Source organism: Rhododendron vialii, chromosome 13a, assembly GCF_030253575.1.
Source record: "Rhododendron vialii isolate Sample 1 chromosome 13a, ASM3025357v1".
Lineage (NCBI taxonomy): Eukaryota > Viridiplantae > Streptophyta > Magnoliopsida > Ericales > Ericaceae > Rhododendron > Rhododendron vialii.
Window position 1 is genome coordinate 11,018,386 of NC_080569.1, and position 21,165 is coordinate 11,039,550.

Sequence of the window (21,165 nt, forward strand, 5' to 3'; positions counted from 1 at the left end):
AGTCAAACAAGCTTTGGACTCCATTAAAAGGGATAATGCTCCAGATGGTTTTAATTCAGCCTTTTATCATGATATTGGGATATTGTTGGGAAATATTTTACTTATGCTGTTCAATTCTTCTTCACCAGTGGTGTTATGCTATGCCTGTTATGCCTAACCAGTGGAACTCTACTTCAATCTCACTTATTCCTAAAACAAAGTCCCCCTCTACTATTTAGGACTTTAGACCTATTGCATGTTGTAATGTCCCATCAAATGTGTTTCCAGATCTTAGTGCAAAGGATGCAGCCTATTCTATCTCACATTATCAGTCCTTGTCAATCTGCATTAGTGAAGGGGAGGTCCATCACGCAAAATGTGCTTCTTATGTAAAAGTTAGTTAAGAATTACCATAAGGATAGGTCGACAGGCGACAGGGGTGTGCCTAGGTATGCATTGAAGCTTAACTTGGTGAAAGCCAATGATTTTGTGGCTTGGCCCTTCATTTTTTATGTTATGAAAGTTATGGATTTTCATAGGCTCTTCATCCGGCGGGTAAGACTGTGCGTCACTAGTGCCATGTTATCAGTCAACATTAACGGTGCCTCAGAAGGTTACTTTTCTGGAAAGAGAGGTTAAGGGCAGGGTGATCCTGTTTCTCCTTATTTGTTTCTCTTGGTTATGGAGGCTTTTACTGCTATTATGGGTTTTTAAGAGTCAGGACTGCTGGCTTCTCTTATCATCCATAACGCAAAGAGCTGGACATTTCCCATCTCACATTTGCAGATGATCTCTTCATTATATGTGGTGCAGAAAAAGATTCCTTTATGATGATAAAGGCGATGATGACAGAGTTCCATCTGTATGCAAGTCTTAAACCAAACTTACAGAAAGTTCTGTGGTGTATGCTGGGTTCCTGAACTGAGAAGACTATTCTGTGGGATATAATGGCTATTCCTGAGGGATCTTTCCCAGTCAAAGTATCTTGGTGTACCATTGATTATTACTAGACTAAAGGCAGACAATTGAAAGGTCCTATCTGAGAAAATTCTTGCCTGGGTTAAATCATGGACTGACAGACTTCTCTCTTTTGGAGGTAGAGCACAACACATTAATGCAGTTCTCTTTTGTATTGAAGTCTATTGGAGTTCAATGTTACTGATTCCTCAGAAGGTTCTAAATGAAATGGAGAGATCATTGAGGACATTTTTCTGGTCAGGACCTGATCTCAAAACTACCGGTGCAAAAGTGATTTGGGATTCTGTATGTTTACCTGAGGAATGTGGTCTGGGATTTAGGAAGTTGAAGGATTGGAATAGAGCATCGATGACAAGGCATTTATGGGCTGAGTACACTGGGGGTGAAATGGGTCCACACCTATATCAGTACAAACCAATGCATTTGGAATTTAAAAGTTCCAAACTCTGCAACTTGGACAGTGAGGAAAATTCTGAACCTAAGGCCTTAGGATACATTCCATTGAGTGGATAATTGGCACCCTATTGGCCCTTTGAACCAAAAGTATTCTGAGCAATTGGGGTTTATCAGAGGTAGATTTCTATCAGCTAAAGTTTCAACCATTCACCAAGGTGTATGTAGATGGCCTAGACCTAGGATATCCTTGCTCAAACTCCCTCATCTTTCTTTCCTAATCCTGATGTCTGTGATTCTGTATTGTGGACTTTGCATCCCATTGGTAAGTTCAATAAAAAGTCTGCCTGGAATGCATTCAGAACTTCTGCTCCTAAAAGACGACCAATGGGCTGGTGTTGTGTGGTATCCTAACAATGTGCCCAGGTGGGCAATTATAGAGTGGATTGCTGTTCTTCAAAGGCCTTTTTCGGCTAGAGTTTGTATCTATTTTTACAGAAGAATGAGGCCTTTAACTCTGCCTGAGGAAATTGCTTGGACTCAACAGCATGGCAATGGTAAGCAGTTGAAGCACGGAGTCAAACTATCAATGGCTGCAGTCATATACCATTTGTGGATGGAAAGAAATAGAAGAATCTTTCAAAGTAGTCAGGAAGTCATGGCCAATGAAGAGAACAAATGAGAACAGGCTCCTTTGCACCCACTGGAAAAAAATTTCATAAAGTGTTCTCAAGGATGCCTTTTATGCATTGGTAGGTAGATGCAGAGTTAAGTCTTGTAGCATCTGTTAGTGAAGTGTGTCTGTTTCCTATGGTTTGTGTGTTGGTGTGTAGGTTTTCTTGTTTTTCTAGATGTTAGGTCCTTGCTTGTTTCTGGGGTATGCCCCTTTCCTCCTATAAGGAGTTGGTTTAATAAAATTAAGTCACCAAAAACAAATATGGTGCGGATAAATAATTAACTATGATCACATGATTTCTAATTACAATCTGTTAGCATGATCATGTGCATGAGACTTTTCATAAAGGTATTGATGATTGACTACAACAAATATGACGACCAACGTTGAGCAAGATAGTATACGTAAAAGAAGGAACAACCAAGCATAGATGAAATTCCAATACGAATCTTATTTTATGATGCACATAAGGAAGAAAGATAATCTAACATATAGATCACATGCAGTTCAATAAAAGAAACATATAGATCACACACACAGGTAACTGATGCTACAAGAACATCAAACCATACCTTCCGCGTCGAAATAAGAATACTATGAAGGGTCCCAAAAGGATCTTTCTTCGAAAGAGAGCGCAGTGATGCATAATTTGAATGTAGTGTAGCGCAATATTGCTCAAGTTGGACATTGGATATCTGAACTGGAACCCAATACTCTAGAAATCTAGAAAAGTCTGGCTTGCAATCATACACAATAAACCTTGACAACCTCTCCTTCAATTTACCAAAATTATTATCTAAGTCATTTTCCAGGTCATCACTGGTATCCAAATCACTGGGAGATTCAAGCAATGACAGCAGATTAAGGTGTTCAGCTCTGCAATCCTGCATAGTCCAGTAGTATTGCTATTTGCTAGTGATAAGCTGTGTTCAATTATCTAGACAATGTGTGAAAGAGTAACTGTACCTTTAATTGGTCATTGTAAAGGAGAAACCTGACTTCAGTTGATAGCATTTTGATGTGTTCAAAATATTTAGATATCGCAGAGCACTGGCACTCATCAACAATGATTGCTTCCCATCTAAGGTACTCTAACATTTCAAAATCCTGCTGACCAGTATGTAAAGAGGTTGAGTTAGTAACTGGCCAAATGTAAATGTACAACCTCTCAATGAAACAGTCATACATCTTTTCCTGAATGAACTCAAAGAAAATGGAATACACTAAGCGTGAATGAATGTCAAGAATGCATTTGATATCAAATTCGTCAACAAGTATTAGTGTGCTCGCTGAATAGCTTGACATACATGCTAGGGCGTTCCCTTTAAGCGACGTGTTGTGCATGTCTTCGGGTGCTTCGAAAAATGAGCAAGGGGCGCCACACCGGCGCCCGGGTGTGGTGATAAGTGAGCAAGGGTTCTCGCGCGTGCCTGGACGAGCGCGGGTAAAGAAGCTAGCCCAGGACTATAGGATTCGTTTAGCAACTTGGAATATAGGGACATTAACGGGTAAGACTAGGGAGCTAGTTGACACCATGCTTAGGAGGAGGATTAGTATAGCTTGCCTTCAGGAGACTAAGTGGGTAGGAGAGAAAGCTAGGGAGATAGAGGACACAGATTTGAAGCTTTACTATACGGGTAAGGATAGACATAGAAATGGGGTAGGTATCGTAGTAGATAAACACCTGAAAGATTCGGTAGTTACGGTAACGAGAAAAGGAGATCAGATTATTTTAGTTAAGCTTGGGATCGGAGAGAGTATAGTTAATATTATTAGTGCTTACGCACCCCAAGTAGGCTTGGATGATCTTATTAAAGAGCAATTCTGGGAGCAAATGGATGACGTGGTTCAAGGGATACCTTTTGGGGAGAAGCTATTTATAGGAGGCGATTTCAATGGTCACGTGGGAGTGCATAAGCAAGGGTATGAGAAGGTACATGGTGGCTTTGGATTTGGTGACCTTAAACGAAGGTGGTGGAAGGATTTTAGATTTCACGGTAGCTTTTGACCTTAGAGTTGGGAATACTCTCTATAGAAAGCGAGATGAGCATTTAATTACCTTTAAGAATGGAGCCAATAGAAGCCAAATCGACTATTTTCTTGCTCGAGGGGCAGACCGCTTGATATGTAAGGATTGTAAGGTTATTCCCGGAGAGTGTCTAGTAGCACAACATAGACTTTTGGTGTTAGATATTTGTCTCAAGGGGAATAATAGAAGGAGCACGGAAACTAGATGCCCACAGACTAAATGGTGGGGCCTAAGAGGGGAGAAACTAGAGGTATTCAAGGAAAGAATGTCTCAAGAAGTACGGTGGGGAGTGAAAGGCGATAGTGACAATATGTGGAATACAATAACTGACGGTATTAGAAGAATATCAAAAGAAGTTCTTGGCGAGTCGAAGGGAAAAGATCCAATTTCTAAGGAGACATGGTGGTGGAATGACGAGGTCCAAACCATGGTAAAAGCAAAGAAGGAGTGCTTTAAAAAGTGGCAAAAGGACCCGAATGTGAAAAAATTTCAGGGCTATAAGCAAGCTAGCAAGGAAGCTAAGAAAGCCGTTAGGGATGCTAAGTTGAAAGCCTATGAGAATTTCTACGCTAGACTCGATAGTAAAGATGGAGAAAAGATTATTTATAAACTTGCTAAGCTACGAGAAAGGAAAGTTAGAGACGTTTCTCAAGTTCAGTGTATAAAAGATATTGATTCGGTGGTGTTGGTGAAAGACGAGGCGATCAAGGATAAATGGAAGTCGTATTTCGATAAGTTGTTAAACGAGAAACATAAAGGAGGCTTTGGTGGGGAGGAAGTGTATGTACCTGGCGAGAGCATAGAATATGAGTTTTATCGAAGAATACAAAAGTTCGAAGTGGTTAAAGCTTTGAAAAGGATGAAACCGGGGTAAGGCCCTAGGATCAGATAGTATCCCTATTGAAGTGTGGAAAAGTCTAGGTGACTTGGGGGTGACTTGGTTGACGAAGTTGTTCAACAAGATTATTATGACTAGGAAGATGCCCAACGAATGGAGAAGGAGCACCTTAGTACCTATCTATAAGAATAAAGGGGATATTCAAAGCTGCAACAACTATAGAGGTATTAAATTGATAAGTCATACGATGAATTTGTGGGAAAGAGTTATTGAGCATCGCTTGAGGATGGTGACTACGGTGTCAGAGAAACAGTTTGGGTTCATGCCAGGAAGATCAACCATGGAAGCTATCTACCTATTAAGGAGATTGGTTGAAAAATACAGAGCAAAGAAGAAGGATCTCTATATGATTTTCATAGACTTAGAAAAGGCTTATGATAAGGTGCCTAAGGACATCATATGGTGGGTTCTGGAGAGAAAATGAGTGACCAAAGGGTATATCGAGGTGATTAGAGACATGTATGAAGGTGCCGTCACTACCATTAGATTACCAGTAGGGGAAACGAGCGAATTTCCTATGACCGTAGGATTGCATCAAGGGTCGGCCCTGAGACCATACCTCTTTGCCTTAGTTATGGATGAATTGACTAGACAATTTCAAGAGGATATTCCATGGTGTATGATGTTTGCAGATGACATTGTCCTTGTAGATGAAACCGCTAGAGGTGTTAATACGAAACTAGAAATTTGGAGAGAAGCACTAGAGTCAAAGGGTTTTTGGATAAGTAGGAGTAAAACTGAGTATATGGTGTGCAAGTTTAGTGGTACCAGTAGTACGCAGATGATCCAAAACCAGGAGATACCAAAGAATGATCATTTTAGGTATTTAGGCTCAATAATTAGTAGAGATGGAGAGATTGCTGATGATGTGACCCATAGGATCCAAGTGGAGTGGTTCAAGTGGAGAAGCGCTACTGGTGTACTATGTGACAAGAGGGTACCTACAAAATTGAAGGGAAAATTCTATGGAACTGCCATAAGATCAGCGATGCTTTATGGGACAGAATGTTGACCTATTAAGAAACAACATGTGAGCAAAATGAGTGTAGCAAAAATGAGAATGTTGAGATGGATGTGTGGTAAGACTAGACGAGACAAGATTAGAAATGATATAGTTCGTGAGATGGTAGGTGTAGCATCTATAGAGGAGAAGTTGAGAGAAAATAGGCTAAGGTGGTTTGGACATATCTACCGTAGACCAGAAGATGCAGTAGTTAAGAAAACGGATAGGATAGCTCTAGATAGCAATGTTACGAGGAGGGGTAGACCTAAATTGACATTAGATGCTGTAGTGCGCAAAGATATGAGTATAATGGATCTGTGTGAACAAGTGGCACTTGACAAAGTCCAATGGAGGAAACAGATTCATATAGCCGACCCCAAGTGATTGGGACGTAAGGCTCGGTTTGGTTTGGTTTGGTTTGGTTATCTCTTCATCTTTGCATCTCCACAAGCAAGACGGGGTAGCATGTGAGGGAGGGTAATGAATAATAGCTTGATATCCATTGTTGGCCCCATTTCCTAACAGCTTAAGCTTTTGGGACAAATGGTAACTTAATAGTATTAACCAAATGCATATGTTCATAGTTGAAACGAGATATAAGAATGCACAACTAAAATACCGGGGCATGAGATGTCCAGAGATTCTCCTACTTCTATGTTTGGACATGGAGGAGGATATCTTTTAGGAAGGAGGTTTCATTGCTGTTCTGATGTTTACATTCACTAAGCACGAAATGTCCTTGAACAATTGTAACTGTGGAACGCAAATCTATAGTATGTGGAATCAAATTCCAAAACTATTACAATTGACATTCCCATAATCAACCTTGAGCCATCAAGGCGACACTAAGGCGCTTAATGTAATGACCTTGGGGCAACATTTCTTTGAGGCAGGGTGCCTTAAGAAAAGCTCAATGTGTCATCTATTACCGAGGTCAATTAAGAGATTTTTTTAGATCTATTGGCTTGTAGTGTGTTACATGTAAATGATATGGCCAAAATATTGAGTTTGCAATTGAAGAGGGTTGTGTGTACTTTGTGTCTGAATGCCTTTACGGTGAGACAGATTCTGCATACGGTCCTCAGTAAATTCAATGAGAGGATGCAAGACTCTGCGGTGGCAAAAAGGAGTAAGTTGCAAACTTCAAATTGAGAAAGCCTATGGTACGATCTTTTCGAGAGTGTAAATAAGTAATTATGATCCGAATGCTTACGTCCCTTTTGTGGGTTGGGCTAGTGGGCATTAGCATGAACGGTAGCACCCAAAAGCTTCATGTGGAACTTATGGAGGGAGATAGAAAGTGGCAAACTTTGTGAGGATGTGGAGACAACAGTACATAGGCCTCATGTGTACTTTATATTCTGAGTTTGGGATCAAAAGATGTCTTTGTAAATCTTCTTTTCATTGTATGGAAATTATGACGGGCTTGAATTTTGGCGGAAATCAATACAAGAAGATGTGCCACTCTTTTGGTGTTGTGTTGGATGTAAATTTATTAGAACAAAAAGTACCTGGACAAGTGCTTCTATAGGGGATAAAAGTACTTGGAACATTACGCAACCACCTTCCTCATAGAACTCACATGTCCGGATAATTCTTCTGCTATCTTCTTTTCCACTGTAAACAATGACATCAATAGACGAATCCAACCGCGAGAACTCAGCTTCCCATTGGGAAAGAGCACTGGAATCTGAGATAACGAGGAAAGGATGACTAATGTTGGACGCCAACGAACCAATAAATAAGATCATCTTCTGCACTCTCTCCTGCCAATAAAATATCCATCATGTTACACAATGCATCAGTAGTCGGTTATAACACGACACCTTGACATGGTGCAAGAAATCAAAGTACATATAGGTTACCACCTTGCAAAAAGCTGTCATTAGTCAAAGATCACCTTAGCACATCTATACACACACATAATTAGCCAAAACACTGTTTTTCAAATGACACAATAAAACATAGTTGCATATGTGAAAGATCGAGAGAAGAACGAATATTGCACAAGTGAAAGAGCAAAACATAAGCAGCCGCGAGAATATAAAGCAACACGGATATCAAACAGTCATAAGTCCGTGAAGAATAAAGAAGGGCAAACGAATTTGACCATTCAAATATGCAAAAGAAAATGAGAAGAACAACTCCAATTCTACAGATCAATTATTTCCAGCAAATTGTAGCAGAGGTAATATTAGGTAGTATATTTTCTGTTAGCAACCAGAAATACCATTGGAGGTTAAGAAAAGAGAGATAGTGCAAAGAGACAAAGGAGAAATAAGAAGTTAACCCAAACATGAGAATATAAAGAAGAAGAAAAAAGTAGCAGCAAAACTACAATAGAAAGACCACTATTACTCCTAATAAGAAAGAAACAACAAAAAAAAGACCTCCTTTTATTGGGTGCAGACGACGACGACTAAAAGAAAGCCAAATGACATATCATCCCCTACAAGTTTTTAGAGTCAGCAAATTTGCCTTTAACACTTCTTGCATTCCTTTCTAACCGAATTACCCACAGTGCCACACTATTTGCACTAATCTAATGGCCTGAGGCTTTGTATTTGAACCAAAGCCTCCAAAGTCAGGTACGCAATTAACATAAGAAAAAGGAATCAACCAATCAATCTCTAACGAAAATCTCCATCACAATCCCATAGCTACCAGTCAGACAAATCTACAGGGGACACATCACTGTGAATCAATAAAGGAATTAGATCTCCTTTGCAATTTATTGTTGATATTAAGTTTCTTATGAGATAAGTGATAATAATCAAATAATAATTTTGTAGCAGTATTAAACTCATAGACAAATAGAGGAAAGATTTAAAACTGCTCTTATTGCATCACCTGGTCATCGAACAAAACAGCATTCTGGCCTTTATGCCAATGCTCACGCAGCTTGTTAACAATAAAGGTTAGTTGGTTATAATCAGTTCCAGGTAAGACTCCAGCCGGTAGCTTTGAAACTTTGACAAGGGGTCCCTTCTTATTCTGCAGTACAGTTGGTGTAACTATAAACCAGAACAACCACAATATCACCATAATCAAAATAAAATGAGTGCCATTGTTTATATAAAGAAGACAAAGACACACATTGGCCTAACTATAAGATCAATGGAAGTGGACTGTATGAAGCGATGTTCATGTGATCAATAACAGTAGAAGTGAGTGTGCATATGATATACACAAGTTGATACTGATCCTAGGAAACACAACGCTATTGCCAAATTCAGTAAGAGTGGGCTCACATCATATAATAGGTGCATCATGGGTGGTCAATCCCCATCCTTTTCAAGTGGTGGACAAGAAAACAACTCCAGCAACAATAGAACGTTGTAGGATGAAGCAAAATGGGTCCGAGCTAAAATAAAGGTACCAAAAAAATATACAGTGCATGCCAAGCCACCTTATCTAGTAAGAGGAAGAAGTAACTGGACACAATACCTTGAAGAAACATACAAACGAGAAAATAAATTAATAGCATATTCTGACTCTGAAGCCACCTTATCTAGTAGAGAGGAAGAAGTAGCTCTCTTTGCCCTCTGATGACGATTTTCATACTTGCGCATTAGGCTCTGAGCTAGAGGTGACTGCAGAAAAGCAGCACTTTCCAACTCCCATGTAGCATACTCATAGTCAAGACCGCACCATTTAACCAGCCATTCACAGTGGCAATGCGAAGTATCACCATTAGGCTCAATTTGATTCTCCTCTTGTTGCTTGGGAGAGCTTAATAATCTTTTCTTCAGCAAACGATGTGGCATTTTCCACTCTTCCCTCCACTTCACAACCTATAGATCAGAAGACTGGTTACAGCAACATCCTGAACTTGGTTATAAGGAATCACATGCACTTCTTGTTTGGACTAAGGACCAAACCAATAAAAGGCATATCATCCACAATATCTGTAAGAGTTACTGAACCTTGTTATTGTCATTAAACTTCGAGACAAGCAACGGAGCTTCCAGAACCAATTGTCTTTCTGGTACCCAACTGTTGTGAATATGGGCAAGACCTTTGTATTTAACAAAATATTGATTCTGCTTTTGTAATCCTGTCACCAAACAACAAACTACCATAAGAAAATCACAAAACAAGAACCATCCATACAAAGGAAATAGATATGTAGTGGACAAAAGCAAAGAATTCACAGCACTAGCAGGTCATCTTGATGACGCAATTGAACATACTAGTACCATATTCAGTATCTTGCACCTCTACTTCTCTAGCATCCCAAATTGACTCTACTCCTTCAGACACTGAATGGACACCAGATTCTATCTTCTTCTGCACACATGAGAGACAATGCCATATTGTAGGGATATCATCCAATGGAAGATCTAAACAGGAGGGATGGTAACTTTTCTTGCAGCCCTTTCCATCACAGCACCTGAGATTATATGTAAAGTTGCGAATAGACATCAAAATGACAAAGTAAAGAAAGATAAGTGCAACTTTAGACTCCAAAATTACAGATTAAACTATGTCACAAGAACTTTATTGCCAAAGAAACTTTCTATATTCTAGACAAGTACTAGACAACCATACAGCAAAGTGAAGAAACAGTTGAATTGGAAGGGACGTGTTGAATGAGACGTGATGACCATTGGCCTCAAATGAGTACGGAATCAGCTATCACATTCCTTCCAATAAGAATCAGAACTCCTAAGCAGACTAAATAACAATTAGTCTATCCACAGAGACAATACACACAGATTGCTAATGTGGCCAAAAAAGGGGACCCACAACTCTCTCTCTCTCTCTCTCTCGCCCCCCCCCCCCCCCCCCCCCCCCCCCCCCCAAAGTTGAAAACCTCTCAATATTCTCACCTACTATCCCCCAAAGTTGAAAACCGGAGGAAGAATCAAGAAAGAGACTAACCCCATATTTACACCTCTTACTTCACCGCCAAACTCAACCCCTGCCCGGCGTTGTCTCCGGCATCTGTAAGACTTTGCCCCACTAAAAAAAACAACCTTTCTCCCCTTCTCCACCTTTCCCCATCTCTCTCAAGCTTCCAACTACCCCAAATGTATTTCACAAAAGTAAATCTAAAAAGAAGATACTGTTTACTGGGATATCTATTCAACTATAACAAAAGTTCAGCTATATTTTGACTAACCGGCCCCAGAATAGGGGGTTTGGTTTTATCTTCTTGCACAGTCACCGGAGCTCAGAAAATTGCCGCGGCCGGCGACGGCAAAGTCGAAGAGCCACAGTAACTGTAAAAGCCAAAACACTGCTCTGCTTCTTGAGGAAGGAGGATTACTCAGAAACAATCGTCGGTTCCAAACCCAAGACCCAAATTAAAAAAGGGTGGGGCGGGGGGGTGGTTTGGATTTTTGGGTCGGTTATGAAGAAAACATGAAATAGGAGGCAAAAGTGGGTTTGAGCAAAGCAATTTGGAAATGGGTTTTGGTTGTGCTTGTGATAATAGTAGGGGCATGATAGTGCTGACTTTTCGACGGGAAAAAATCAAGGGAAGTCTCGTGATGTGGAGACTTGTAGAAAGATGGGAAGAGATTATTGGGCTAGGAGTCGATGAGAGAGAAAATGGAGGTTTTTTAGTAGTATGGGAGAAGACGCCGGAGCAGGGGTTGAGTTTGGCAGTGAAATAAGTGGGTAGTCTCCGTCCCCCCTGTTTTTAATTTTGGGAGAAAGGAGGTGGGAATATATTGGGCCAGCTTTTAGAAGAGAGAGAGAGAGTTGTGGGTCCCTTTTTTTTCCCACATCAGCGATCTGTTTGTGATCTGTGTATATTCCTCCAACTCCCAATCTTGTACACCACCACATCCCATCTGTCGCCAAATGAAATATTGAAGGGTAAGCATCTCGCAATCTTACATCTCCACACCAAAAATACTACCAAAACTTCACCCTCTTCCCTGCCCCCACCTTCATACTAATATGCCTAGGAAACACACCCCATCCTCTCCCAATACCCTTCCAAAGACCCATCCCATGCAGCAATTACGCAACAAGCGAGGACCACTCACCCCAACATTTCCCATGCCTCGCACAAACAACTTTCCTCCACCATCTATTCATTTCATAGGCAAACCTCCACAACCATTTCCCTAATAAGCTTTGATTGAAAATAGCTAGCTTTCTCACTCCTAAACCCCCTTCACGAATCGGAATACAAACTGTATCCCAATCCACAAGATGGTACGTAAACTCCTCCCGGAAACCACCCCAAAGGAAATCTCTTTGCAGCTTCTCTAACCTATTGGCCACCGAAATAGGTACAGTGTGACAGCCCCTAGCTACCCCTCCACCACGAGGCACATGGAATTTGCATTATTGAACCCCCTCCCACTCACTTTCCCCCCTACAAACCCACCCAGCAACCTCGCCGCCCTCACACCCCCAAATGCCTGACCACTACTGCCAATCCCTGGACTGCTCATATCCACCCTTGGAACCTCAGAAGTCCGCCCAAACTGGTAACATATATCTCCAACCCCCCTACCCTAATACAATCTTGGCCGGAATCCGTCTACCATTACCCTTCACTTTGATACGAACCCACCCCAGCTCCTCCTTCATCACCTCCTCATGCACCTCCAAATAACCATTGCATTTGTCCCTTTTACCCCACGTCTTATCTTAACTTGTATTTCAAAATTATCATTTGCATAACATTCTACAAGTGATGGAGTTTCACACAAACCCTTTCCATCCTATCAAATTATTAGTACAGCTATTCAGGTATAATTTTCATTTGTATAATAACTACAAGTAAACTAGTTTTTAACGAATTATTTAGCTTTGAATATTTATTTGACGTAAGAAAGTTCCTTTTCAGAACATTCTTTGTTACAAATTTCAGATATATTAAATATTAACCGATAGAGGTTCGACTGCATACAAACTAAAAGACATTAAAAAGAACGAATGCACATAAAAAATTAAAAAACGTTTACCCACATGAGCTTTCCGCCAAGCTTGCAGATAACACACATATTCTGGTGACCATCAATTTGCACAATTGAAGGAGACTCTTCTTGAGCCGTGCCATCATTTTCTTTGACCGATCTTTGAACATTGGCTTCAAGTTCCCCACTATCCTAATCCAATGCATTAAAATAACAAAACCATTTAATTGTGTATCAAAAATAGACACATTTATTACATGATAAATCACACATCTCGGAAAAACGTAGCAAGTCCTAACACTTGGTATAAGAGACTGCAAACCAAATTTGAAGTAACTGACCTGTATGATAGGATAATACAAATGACAGAATGCTATATTCCATAACTATCAGAATCTCTAGCATAATCTTAGAAATATATAAAAGAACAGAAATTAGAAGAAGAGAAACAAAGATAAGCTACTGTCCAAGTATGTTTCTATCTATATGAGCACTTGAATACTTGCAGAAATTGTCAACTTTTAAGTTAGAGACCCAATCAACTAACATTCGACTGCGATGATATCTGCTAAATGGAATCTCTGCAACTACCTGCTTCAGAACTAGAATGCCGAGAACACCAATAAACTGAAATGAGGATGGAAAATCTCTCTTTTATCCTTTCAATCAAGCAATAATCCTACTCCTACCAGTCATCATGATAAGTTCGCCACCAACTTTGTCTACATAGCAAGGATTCGCACCAGGTAACAAGAAAGGAAAATACAGTTGCATGGTTGAACCAAGACTGCAGTGGTTGCCCAAGCATGTCAAAAAAAATGCATTGTTGAGCCAAGACTGCCAGTGGTTGCACAAGCTTGTCAAACAAATGTAATGACCAAAAAGAAAAGGCTGAGATGGTCTTAAAAAAGATGGTCTCGTTACTCTCACGAAGCTAGCTCAAACTTAATCCTGTCAGCAGATCTCTATCCAAACACTACGACCTTGTTCGGTTTGGGTTTTAAGGAAGGCTTTTGAGAGTAATGAGCAGAGAGAGAGATAGAGAAAATATATTGGGGACCGTGTGCAGGGGTTTTGAGACCCAAAACGAACAAGCAATCTTAGTTCAAAAGAAGGACATTCTTTGAGGATGAGGCGATTCACCCGAAGAATTTTTCCCAATAAGCCACCTTAAAATGTCACTTATTGAACAACAATACTTCATGATGTCAAAGGAGCAAGCAGGTTAAAAGATCAGAACGTTGTGTTCCAGAAAAGCAAACCAACCTTAAGAACAGAAGAGCAATGTAGGCCATTGTTCAAAGCCACATCAAGGCAAAGCTCCGGCTCTGGTGAATCATTTTCTACCCTGAAAGATAAGAATGACAGATGACTTTACCTTACCTTAGTGCTGGATATGATTGTATCCAAATCAATATAAACCTAAAGGACCTCCACAAGTCAAATGGCAAAGCAAAAATTGAACGTAGCATGCAAACCCTAGCATTAAATCCGCATTCATGACAACAATATAAACACCATGAAGGCATAATCAACGTCCAGGAATGGACAAGAGTTCAACCAAAATACTAGCACCATTTTTACTTTGCATGGGAAAGCAACATTCTTCAGAAGATACCTCCTACGTATACTGAACCCAATGAGGAACAGATTATGTGCATAATGTTCGTTATTCAGCAGAACACCATGGCCTATATGTCCTACTATAATCTAATATTAGACAACGACATCAAGACTTCTGGATAAGTGGTATACAAAATACCAAGTTCGAAGTGTTTTAAAAGGCGCGCACCTAGGCGCTGAAGCAGCTTCGTATAGTTAAGGCGAAGCGCAGAACCCATAGGCGCAGATTAGGCGTTGAGGCACATGCCTAGGTGCTGAGGCTGAGGGGAGGGCATATTGTATTTTTTACTGAAAATGCATCCTAACACTTCATCTGAGGGTTAAGACATGTTCTAACACACCTGATAAAACCCTTAATTGATCGTTAACCCTAAAAACGTGAAACCTGCTTTCTGCTGAGGCAAAAAAAACACTTTGATGAGGCGTGCCTTGCCTTGCGCTTAGGCTCCAAGGGACCTTGGCGCCTCGGTGCGCCTATCGCCATTTAAAACACTGGTTCCAACTCCCATGTTTTATGGCAAGACATAATAATTCTCATATCCAAGTGGTAATAAACATTACAAATACTTGCGGACACATCTTTTGTGTTTCCTATCAGTTACCTGGTCTATCGACATATTTAGTAATACTCATAGGAAGAAAGTAGAAATTAGTATTCACATTAGCATCTGCGTAGGTGCATTGCTGTCATACGCGAACTCGACTACCGCAAAATGCTTTGTTAAATCATCCAACTCAAATCCAATTAAAATGAATAGAGGCGCCACTGAGGGTCATATATTAGTTTCAAGGGGATAGAGACATCACCAATGAATAGAGACGCCGCCAATGTTGAGCAAGCTCTAACACTCTCCCGCACGTGCGAACCTTGACTCGAACGTGGAGTGGTCATCCCCGGTCAGTTGTGCATAGAGAGATCATACATAACAAAGGTAACATAGACCACTACAAAAGAATGTACAATTATGACACAAACACAGGGCTATCATGAGTGGCTCATATACTAGTTTTGGAGGTAATAATTTACAATGTAAGACAAGCTCTAACCTACTCCACCTCCAGAGTTCATAAAGAGAATCGGTATGGAAATGGAGGGAAATGGAGGAATACAGAATATGGTATTAACACTCCAGGCACAAGATTTAGATAGGTAGTAACATGCGCACAAAAGCTCAACCATTCCAATATAGTGGGAAGTTTACATGAGTGATCTTGGGTATATATACTATATAAGTAGGAGCAGTGGTCACAAATGGATTCCTTTTCACTAGCCGTCTTCGTTGAGTCTAAATGGTTTACTTATGGTATTAGAGCTACCCCATGCACATGACCATGTGATTGAATTGTAAAGGTAGGAGCTTGCACCTAACTGTCCTATTATGAAAGTTCCACGACAGTCGTAGATTTACGCTTAGGAACAATGAACCCTCCCTCCCCACCTCACTCCCTCCGTACCCCATGCACGTGACCATGAGATTGAATTGGAGCCTTTGTAGAGATGCAAGGGCCTAAACGTAGGAGCTTGTACCTAACCTTCCAATTATGAAAGTTCCACGACAGTGTAGATTAAAACGTAGGATCAGTGATCTATATCTCTCTCCTTGGGGGATTAAGAGCCACCAGCCACTGCAGCCTCCAGTGCTTGTGACGCATGGTTCACCAATGAGGGCATATCAACAATTTGATAAGCTTTCGTGCATCCTACATTAGCATTAAGTTTCCAAGAGCCATGTTCTAAGCAAAAGATTTAACATTAAGAGGCACACTTGCTCCCCAAACCATCCTATGAGGAGAAAAGAGACGGGACATTAACATCATTAATAAACGTTTCAAAATAGGATTTGCAAGAGAAAGGACCACATCATTGAAGATGTACATCCTTCAGTCACTAACACCATTACAAAGGCAAAATCCTCAAGAAGAGATAACAAGAAACACAATCAAGAGCCTCTCGATCATAAACTTTTCTGAAAAAATCATAACTCCAAGAAATATAGACAAGGAATGGGAGAAAACAAAATGAGAGAGATTGAGGCTTTCGGAACCTTAAGAAATCAAAATAAACGAGAAAAAAAACAAATAAAGGGCACCACGTCCCTTCACACATCTACCCAAAAATAAACTGTCTCCCCCCGATTACCCGCATTGAATCGCAAGACTATCAGAAAGAATATGGTCTTCATATAAACCACGGCCTTAAACTTTGTACTTGCATCAACTTTGTGTAGCAAGGACACGACACTCTCCAGACACCTTTTGGACACGCCTAAATATTGTCGAATTTGTTCATTTATTTATTTAGCTCGGACACATCTAGACACTCTAGGGCACATTGGGGACACTCTTAGATCATGTTAAGGATGATACATTAAGGGCTAAGATGCAACTTTTGAAACTTATCCCACAGTCAAAATTCGATGGATATTTAGTTCGTGAACAATTATATAGTGTTTGTTGACATGTATACTCATAATGTTAATACTGTTTGAGATTTTTCCTGTAGTTTGATAGAAAAATTATTTTCCATCTTCTCTATGAATTCATAAGATAACCTCTATTATACAAATGCATATTTTTCTACTCAACGTCTTACCGTGTCCAAAACATGTGCATGTCCTAAGTTTTTTACAGAATAACGTGACCACGTATCCATGTCGTGTCGTGTTGTGTCATTTCCGTATCCCGTGTCCATAGCCGTGCTTCTTAGCTTGCGTAAGGTTGGTTAATTATACCTAATTACCTTTGCAAGTGGTGTAAGTTTGACGAGTCACTAAATGATTTTACTGCAAACTATTTTGCAGAGAGTAGAGGGGAATGATTTTTTTCCATTTTGGACTTATGTGCGTCAATCTGACTTCAATGCTCCACCGTTCAACCTACACAAATACCATTGAGGCTGTATACGTAGAGAAGTCGGTAAAAAGATCATTAATGGTTTTCAATCAATATCGTTTTCATGTGAAGGCGCAGCCTTTGTGAACACATGGTCTTCTAAAGTGAACAACATTGCTAACATACAAACACAACTGAGTTCTCCTTTAAAATGCTGTAATCTCATCCTAATACTAATTCTTTTAGATTAGGCTGTTCATTCTTGTTTTTAACTATAGTGGGTACTAGTGCTTGTATAGTTGCTTATTGTAATGGAACTAAATAATTTACACACATAAAAAATGTAAAAAAAATAAATGCAAAAACCGACTAAACTCTGGGCGCCAATTAATCGGCCTAGGTGCTAGGCAACACCTCCCCCCATGCAGCCTGGCGACTTTGGAACATTGTGCATGCCCTTACAAATGTGAAATAACTCAAGGTTTAGCATTTAGTGACGGACTTTGCATGGTTTGCTACGCAAACATTCAAGTAACAAGTCACTTCACAATCCAAGTGCCTCCACGCTAAAAAAAAAGAGGGATGATAAAGTACCTTTGCCTTTTGAGTCTTTGACCACTCTTGGAGGGATTTAAACTTTCTTCAGCTAAAGAATAACAAGGTTCTTCCCAAGAACTACCCAGTTTGCTTGAGCACGAAACTTCTACTTCACCGTCATTTCCTACTGCTTCTGCCTCAGAATTTTTTAAAGTAGAATCTCTACCTTGTTCAGAAGTTTCCTCAGTGCATTTGCCGCTTTGTTTTTCTTCCATCCTCTCACCGCAGCACTCAGTACCATCCTCTCCATCTCCCAGTTGCTTGGAAACACAACTACCACAACAGCTAGTGTCATCTGGTGACAATTTATCTGGCTTTTCCAGTTCCTCAACTGCATCTGCTGCACAAAAAGAGAACACCACCACTTCATATCAGATAAGGTTACAGAAGAAAGATTAAGGAAACTGGGACAATAGAGATCAACAAAACTAAGAATACGCATCTGCCAATATAAAATTAGGAATTGGACAAAATGAACAACAATCCTGCCACTCTTACAAGAACCGCGAAGTGTGGACACCTCTTGGTGTTTCATTTTCCACTTCATGCCCTCCATTTTTTTTTTTATTAAGTACTTCATGCCCCCAAATTTGAAACCTTTTAATAGAGTATAGTTGAATTCAAACCAAGATAACATGATATTGAACGTGAACAATGTAAAACAGTGTATAGTTAAATAGAACGGAAAGAGGGGGCATGAGAGAACAACTTGGTACCTGGCACAGTGTCTCTTCTTCTTTGTGGCTTAAAAAAGGTTCTCAATGTACGAGCATCCATTTTCTTCCTTTTCACACCAACAGGATTTGGATCTATTTTTTCTATTCCGTTAGCTTCCCTACCTTCCAGTGGCAACCATTTCACACTCTTCTCTATTTTTAACTTATTGCTTTTAACATCTGATGAACGAGAACCCTTCTCAATCTCCTTCGTACCGGATGAGCTAGCTGATTGATGTTTCTTAAACCTATCTGACCTACGATGCTTCTTAAACCTATCAGACCTCCTCAAAGGACTAGAAATATTATGTTTATCAACTATCTCAGATTTCCTCTTAACGGGAGGTGTTCTTGGAGTCATGCTCTCAAGCCGCCCAGACTTCCTTGTAGTTGAAGGGCTTGTGGTTATTTGTTCCCGAGATGGTGTCCCCCTTGTCGATCTTCTTAAACCAGAGGTGCCTGCAGTTTCAACAACGGCCTTCTTTCTCGAACTAGTACTCTCATCATCCTTACTTCTGCGAGTGGACCGTGTGTCATTTGCCATCCCTTAAGAATTGCAGCGAGCAATCAAAGCTCTCCTCCCTGATAACAGCAGCAAAGTAATATGTTCAGTTACCAGGTAAACCACAAAAGAAACCATAAAAGAAAGTAATCAAGAAGAATCACAAAACAGAAACCCTTAGGCTGTGTTTGTTTCTTTGATTTGTGGAGGGATGCTTCGTCCTTATCTTTTCCTTGGAAAAAATACTCCACAAATTCAAAATCAAGACACAGGATGACCTTTCAGCTTGGTTTTCAGATCGAACGCCACAATGCCGGGTTGTTATCAAGTCCCCAAGTTTGTGCTTTTTTAAGCACCAAATCTGCTGTGTTAGGCTTCCTAAATTTGATTAATAAAACAACTTATTTTAGTTTAATCAACACTGTTCTCAAAAGAGCGCACAGAATTCATTCAGCACTGTGTTGAATTATCATCTAAATAGCGCACAGAACTTCGTCGCTTCACACATGCAGAATCTTTAATCATCAGTTACAAAAGAAAGCATGCGTTTACGAATCAATGTGCATCACCAGTCATTCAGGACTCAACTCCGACACCGAGAGCCAGCTTATTTAATCACAAAAACCCAGAAGAAGAAGAAGAAAAAAAAAACGCAGAAAAACCCTAAATTTGGGCCTCCAAGACTACAATGTCGGCGGAGACAAGAAAGACTGGCAAGTGCTTCGAAACCACAACCGGTAACCCTAATTTAAATCTTGAATCGGTGAAAACATAGAAGAAGCAGAGGTTTTTTCGGTTGCATGCGGACTCACCGGGAGAGAGATTGTTCTCGAAGTGAAGATCTACGGTCTCTCGAGGCTGGGGTTTTTCAGAGGGGGCGGCGCCAACACGAGAGACTCGTGTACCACGAAACGCAAGATGGAATGGAGATCTACGGTCCAATAACAAGAGAGCGAAGTGTGTCAGAAATTTTTGATGGGAACGAACGGACAAGATGATATCGGCCCCGTTTCCCCTGAACGAACTTTGCTTGTACTATAATTTATTAATTTTTGTGAAGTTGTTTACGCTAAACTAAAACTTGTTGTCGTGAGTTGTATTCACTGAGAAAAACATCAGACACATTTTCTTCAACAAAATCAACATATTTTCTACGACTTTTAATTTAATGAAAAATAACTTAACGTTTATAAACTACAAGAAATAGTCCATAACTTAACGTTTAGCGGAAACGCCCCTTAAGAGCACCCGCACCCTAAATGTCATTTTGCCATTGTTATTTAGGGAAGGCAATGGTGTTGTTCGGTTCGATTATTGGTAAAAAATTAAAACCAGACCAAAACCGAAACGTAAACTTAAAAGCAAAATCAAAACCAAGATCAATGGTTTTTCATTTTATCTAAATTATAACCAAAATCATGGTTTCCGGTTTGGGTTTGATTTTTCACCAAAATACGTGATCAACATTTTTAGAGTAGTGAAATAGTACATTAATTATTTATCTAACAACAATATATCTTAAAAAAAGAGCCAATAGAAAGTATATTACACACAGCAAACTTAACAAAGAAACAAAGACATAGGATATAATATCACAAAAGGCACTTCTTTTGTTGTATGATCACTGGGTATGGACAGGAAGCCCAGCCTCCAAAACAAACAAATTGCAAAAACTCTTCAAACAGATAAAAAAAATTAAGTTATGTTAATTTCCAATGACCTCATTTATTTAGTTCTGTCAATATTGTGTTCGGCACTAAAGTGGTAAAACAGTAGCAAAATATAAAAAAGAAAAGAGAGAGACATTCAAGTATAAACCCCAAATCCAATACGAAATATGTCGGTGTATAAATTGGTATGGAAAGGGTATAAATTGAAGCTCGGGCGTTAATGTGTATATATAGGTAGGTATATACATATATAGAAGGGTACGTATTTGCGTAATTATGATGCAGTTCGGTTCCGATTATAGCGATAATCACATGAAACTAAAACCAAAACCGAAACCGATATGATGCAGTTCGGTTCCGGTTATAGCGATAATCACATGAAACTAAA

The 21,165-nt window shown here is 39.9% G+C and overlaps 1 protein-coding gene across 16 annotated transcripts in view; it reads right to left on the bottom strand.

The window, feature by feature from the left end:
- LOC131314930 (uncharacterized) overlaps nucleotides 1-20,074 on the bottom strand; it is a 32,058-nt gene extending 11,984 nt beyond the window's left edge. For 2 of the 16 annotated variants that reach the window (XM_058343886.1, XM_058343879.1), the window contains exons 1-12: nucleotides 19,920-20,074; nucleotides 18,606-19,187; nucleotides 17,887-18,226; nucleotides 14,104-14,185; nucleotides 12,890-13,029; nucleotides 10,150-10,349; nucleotides 9,883-10,013; nucleotides 9,463-9,750; nucleotides 8,807-8,950; nucleotides 7,468-7,722; nucleotides 2,993-3,133; nucleotides 2,599-2,910 (exon numbers count right to left, since the gene is read on the bottom strand). In XM_058343886.1, coding sequence (XP_058199869.1) covers nucleotides 2,599-2,910; nucleotides 2,993-3,133; nucleotides 7,468-7,722; nucleotides 8,807-8,950; nucleotides 9,463-9,750; nucleotides 9,883-10,013; nucleotides 10,150-10,349; nucleotides 12,890-13,029; nucleotides 14,104-14,185; nucleotides 17,887-18,226; nucleotides 18,606-19,149 — 2,577 coding nt within the window. In that variant the 5' untranslated portion in view covers nucleotides 19,150-19,187; nucleotides 19,920-20,074. Of the gene's footprint in view, nucleotides 1-2,598; nucleotides 2,911-2,992; nucleotides 3,137-7,467; nucleotides 7,723-8,806; nucleotides 8,951-9,462; nucleotides 9,751-9,882; nucleotides 10,014-10,149; nucleotides 10,350-12,889; nucleotides 13,030-14,103; nucleotides 14,186-17,886; nucleotides 18,230-18,605; nucleotides 19,188-19,282; nucleotides 19,481-19,919 lie in introns of those variants that run through there. The other 14 variants (XM_058343887.1, XM_058343881.1, XM_058343885.1 and 11 more) reach the window with 12 other exon arrangements.
- Between the last annotated feature and the right edge of the window lie 1,091 nt (nucleotides 20,075-21,165).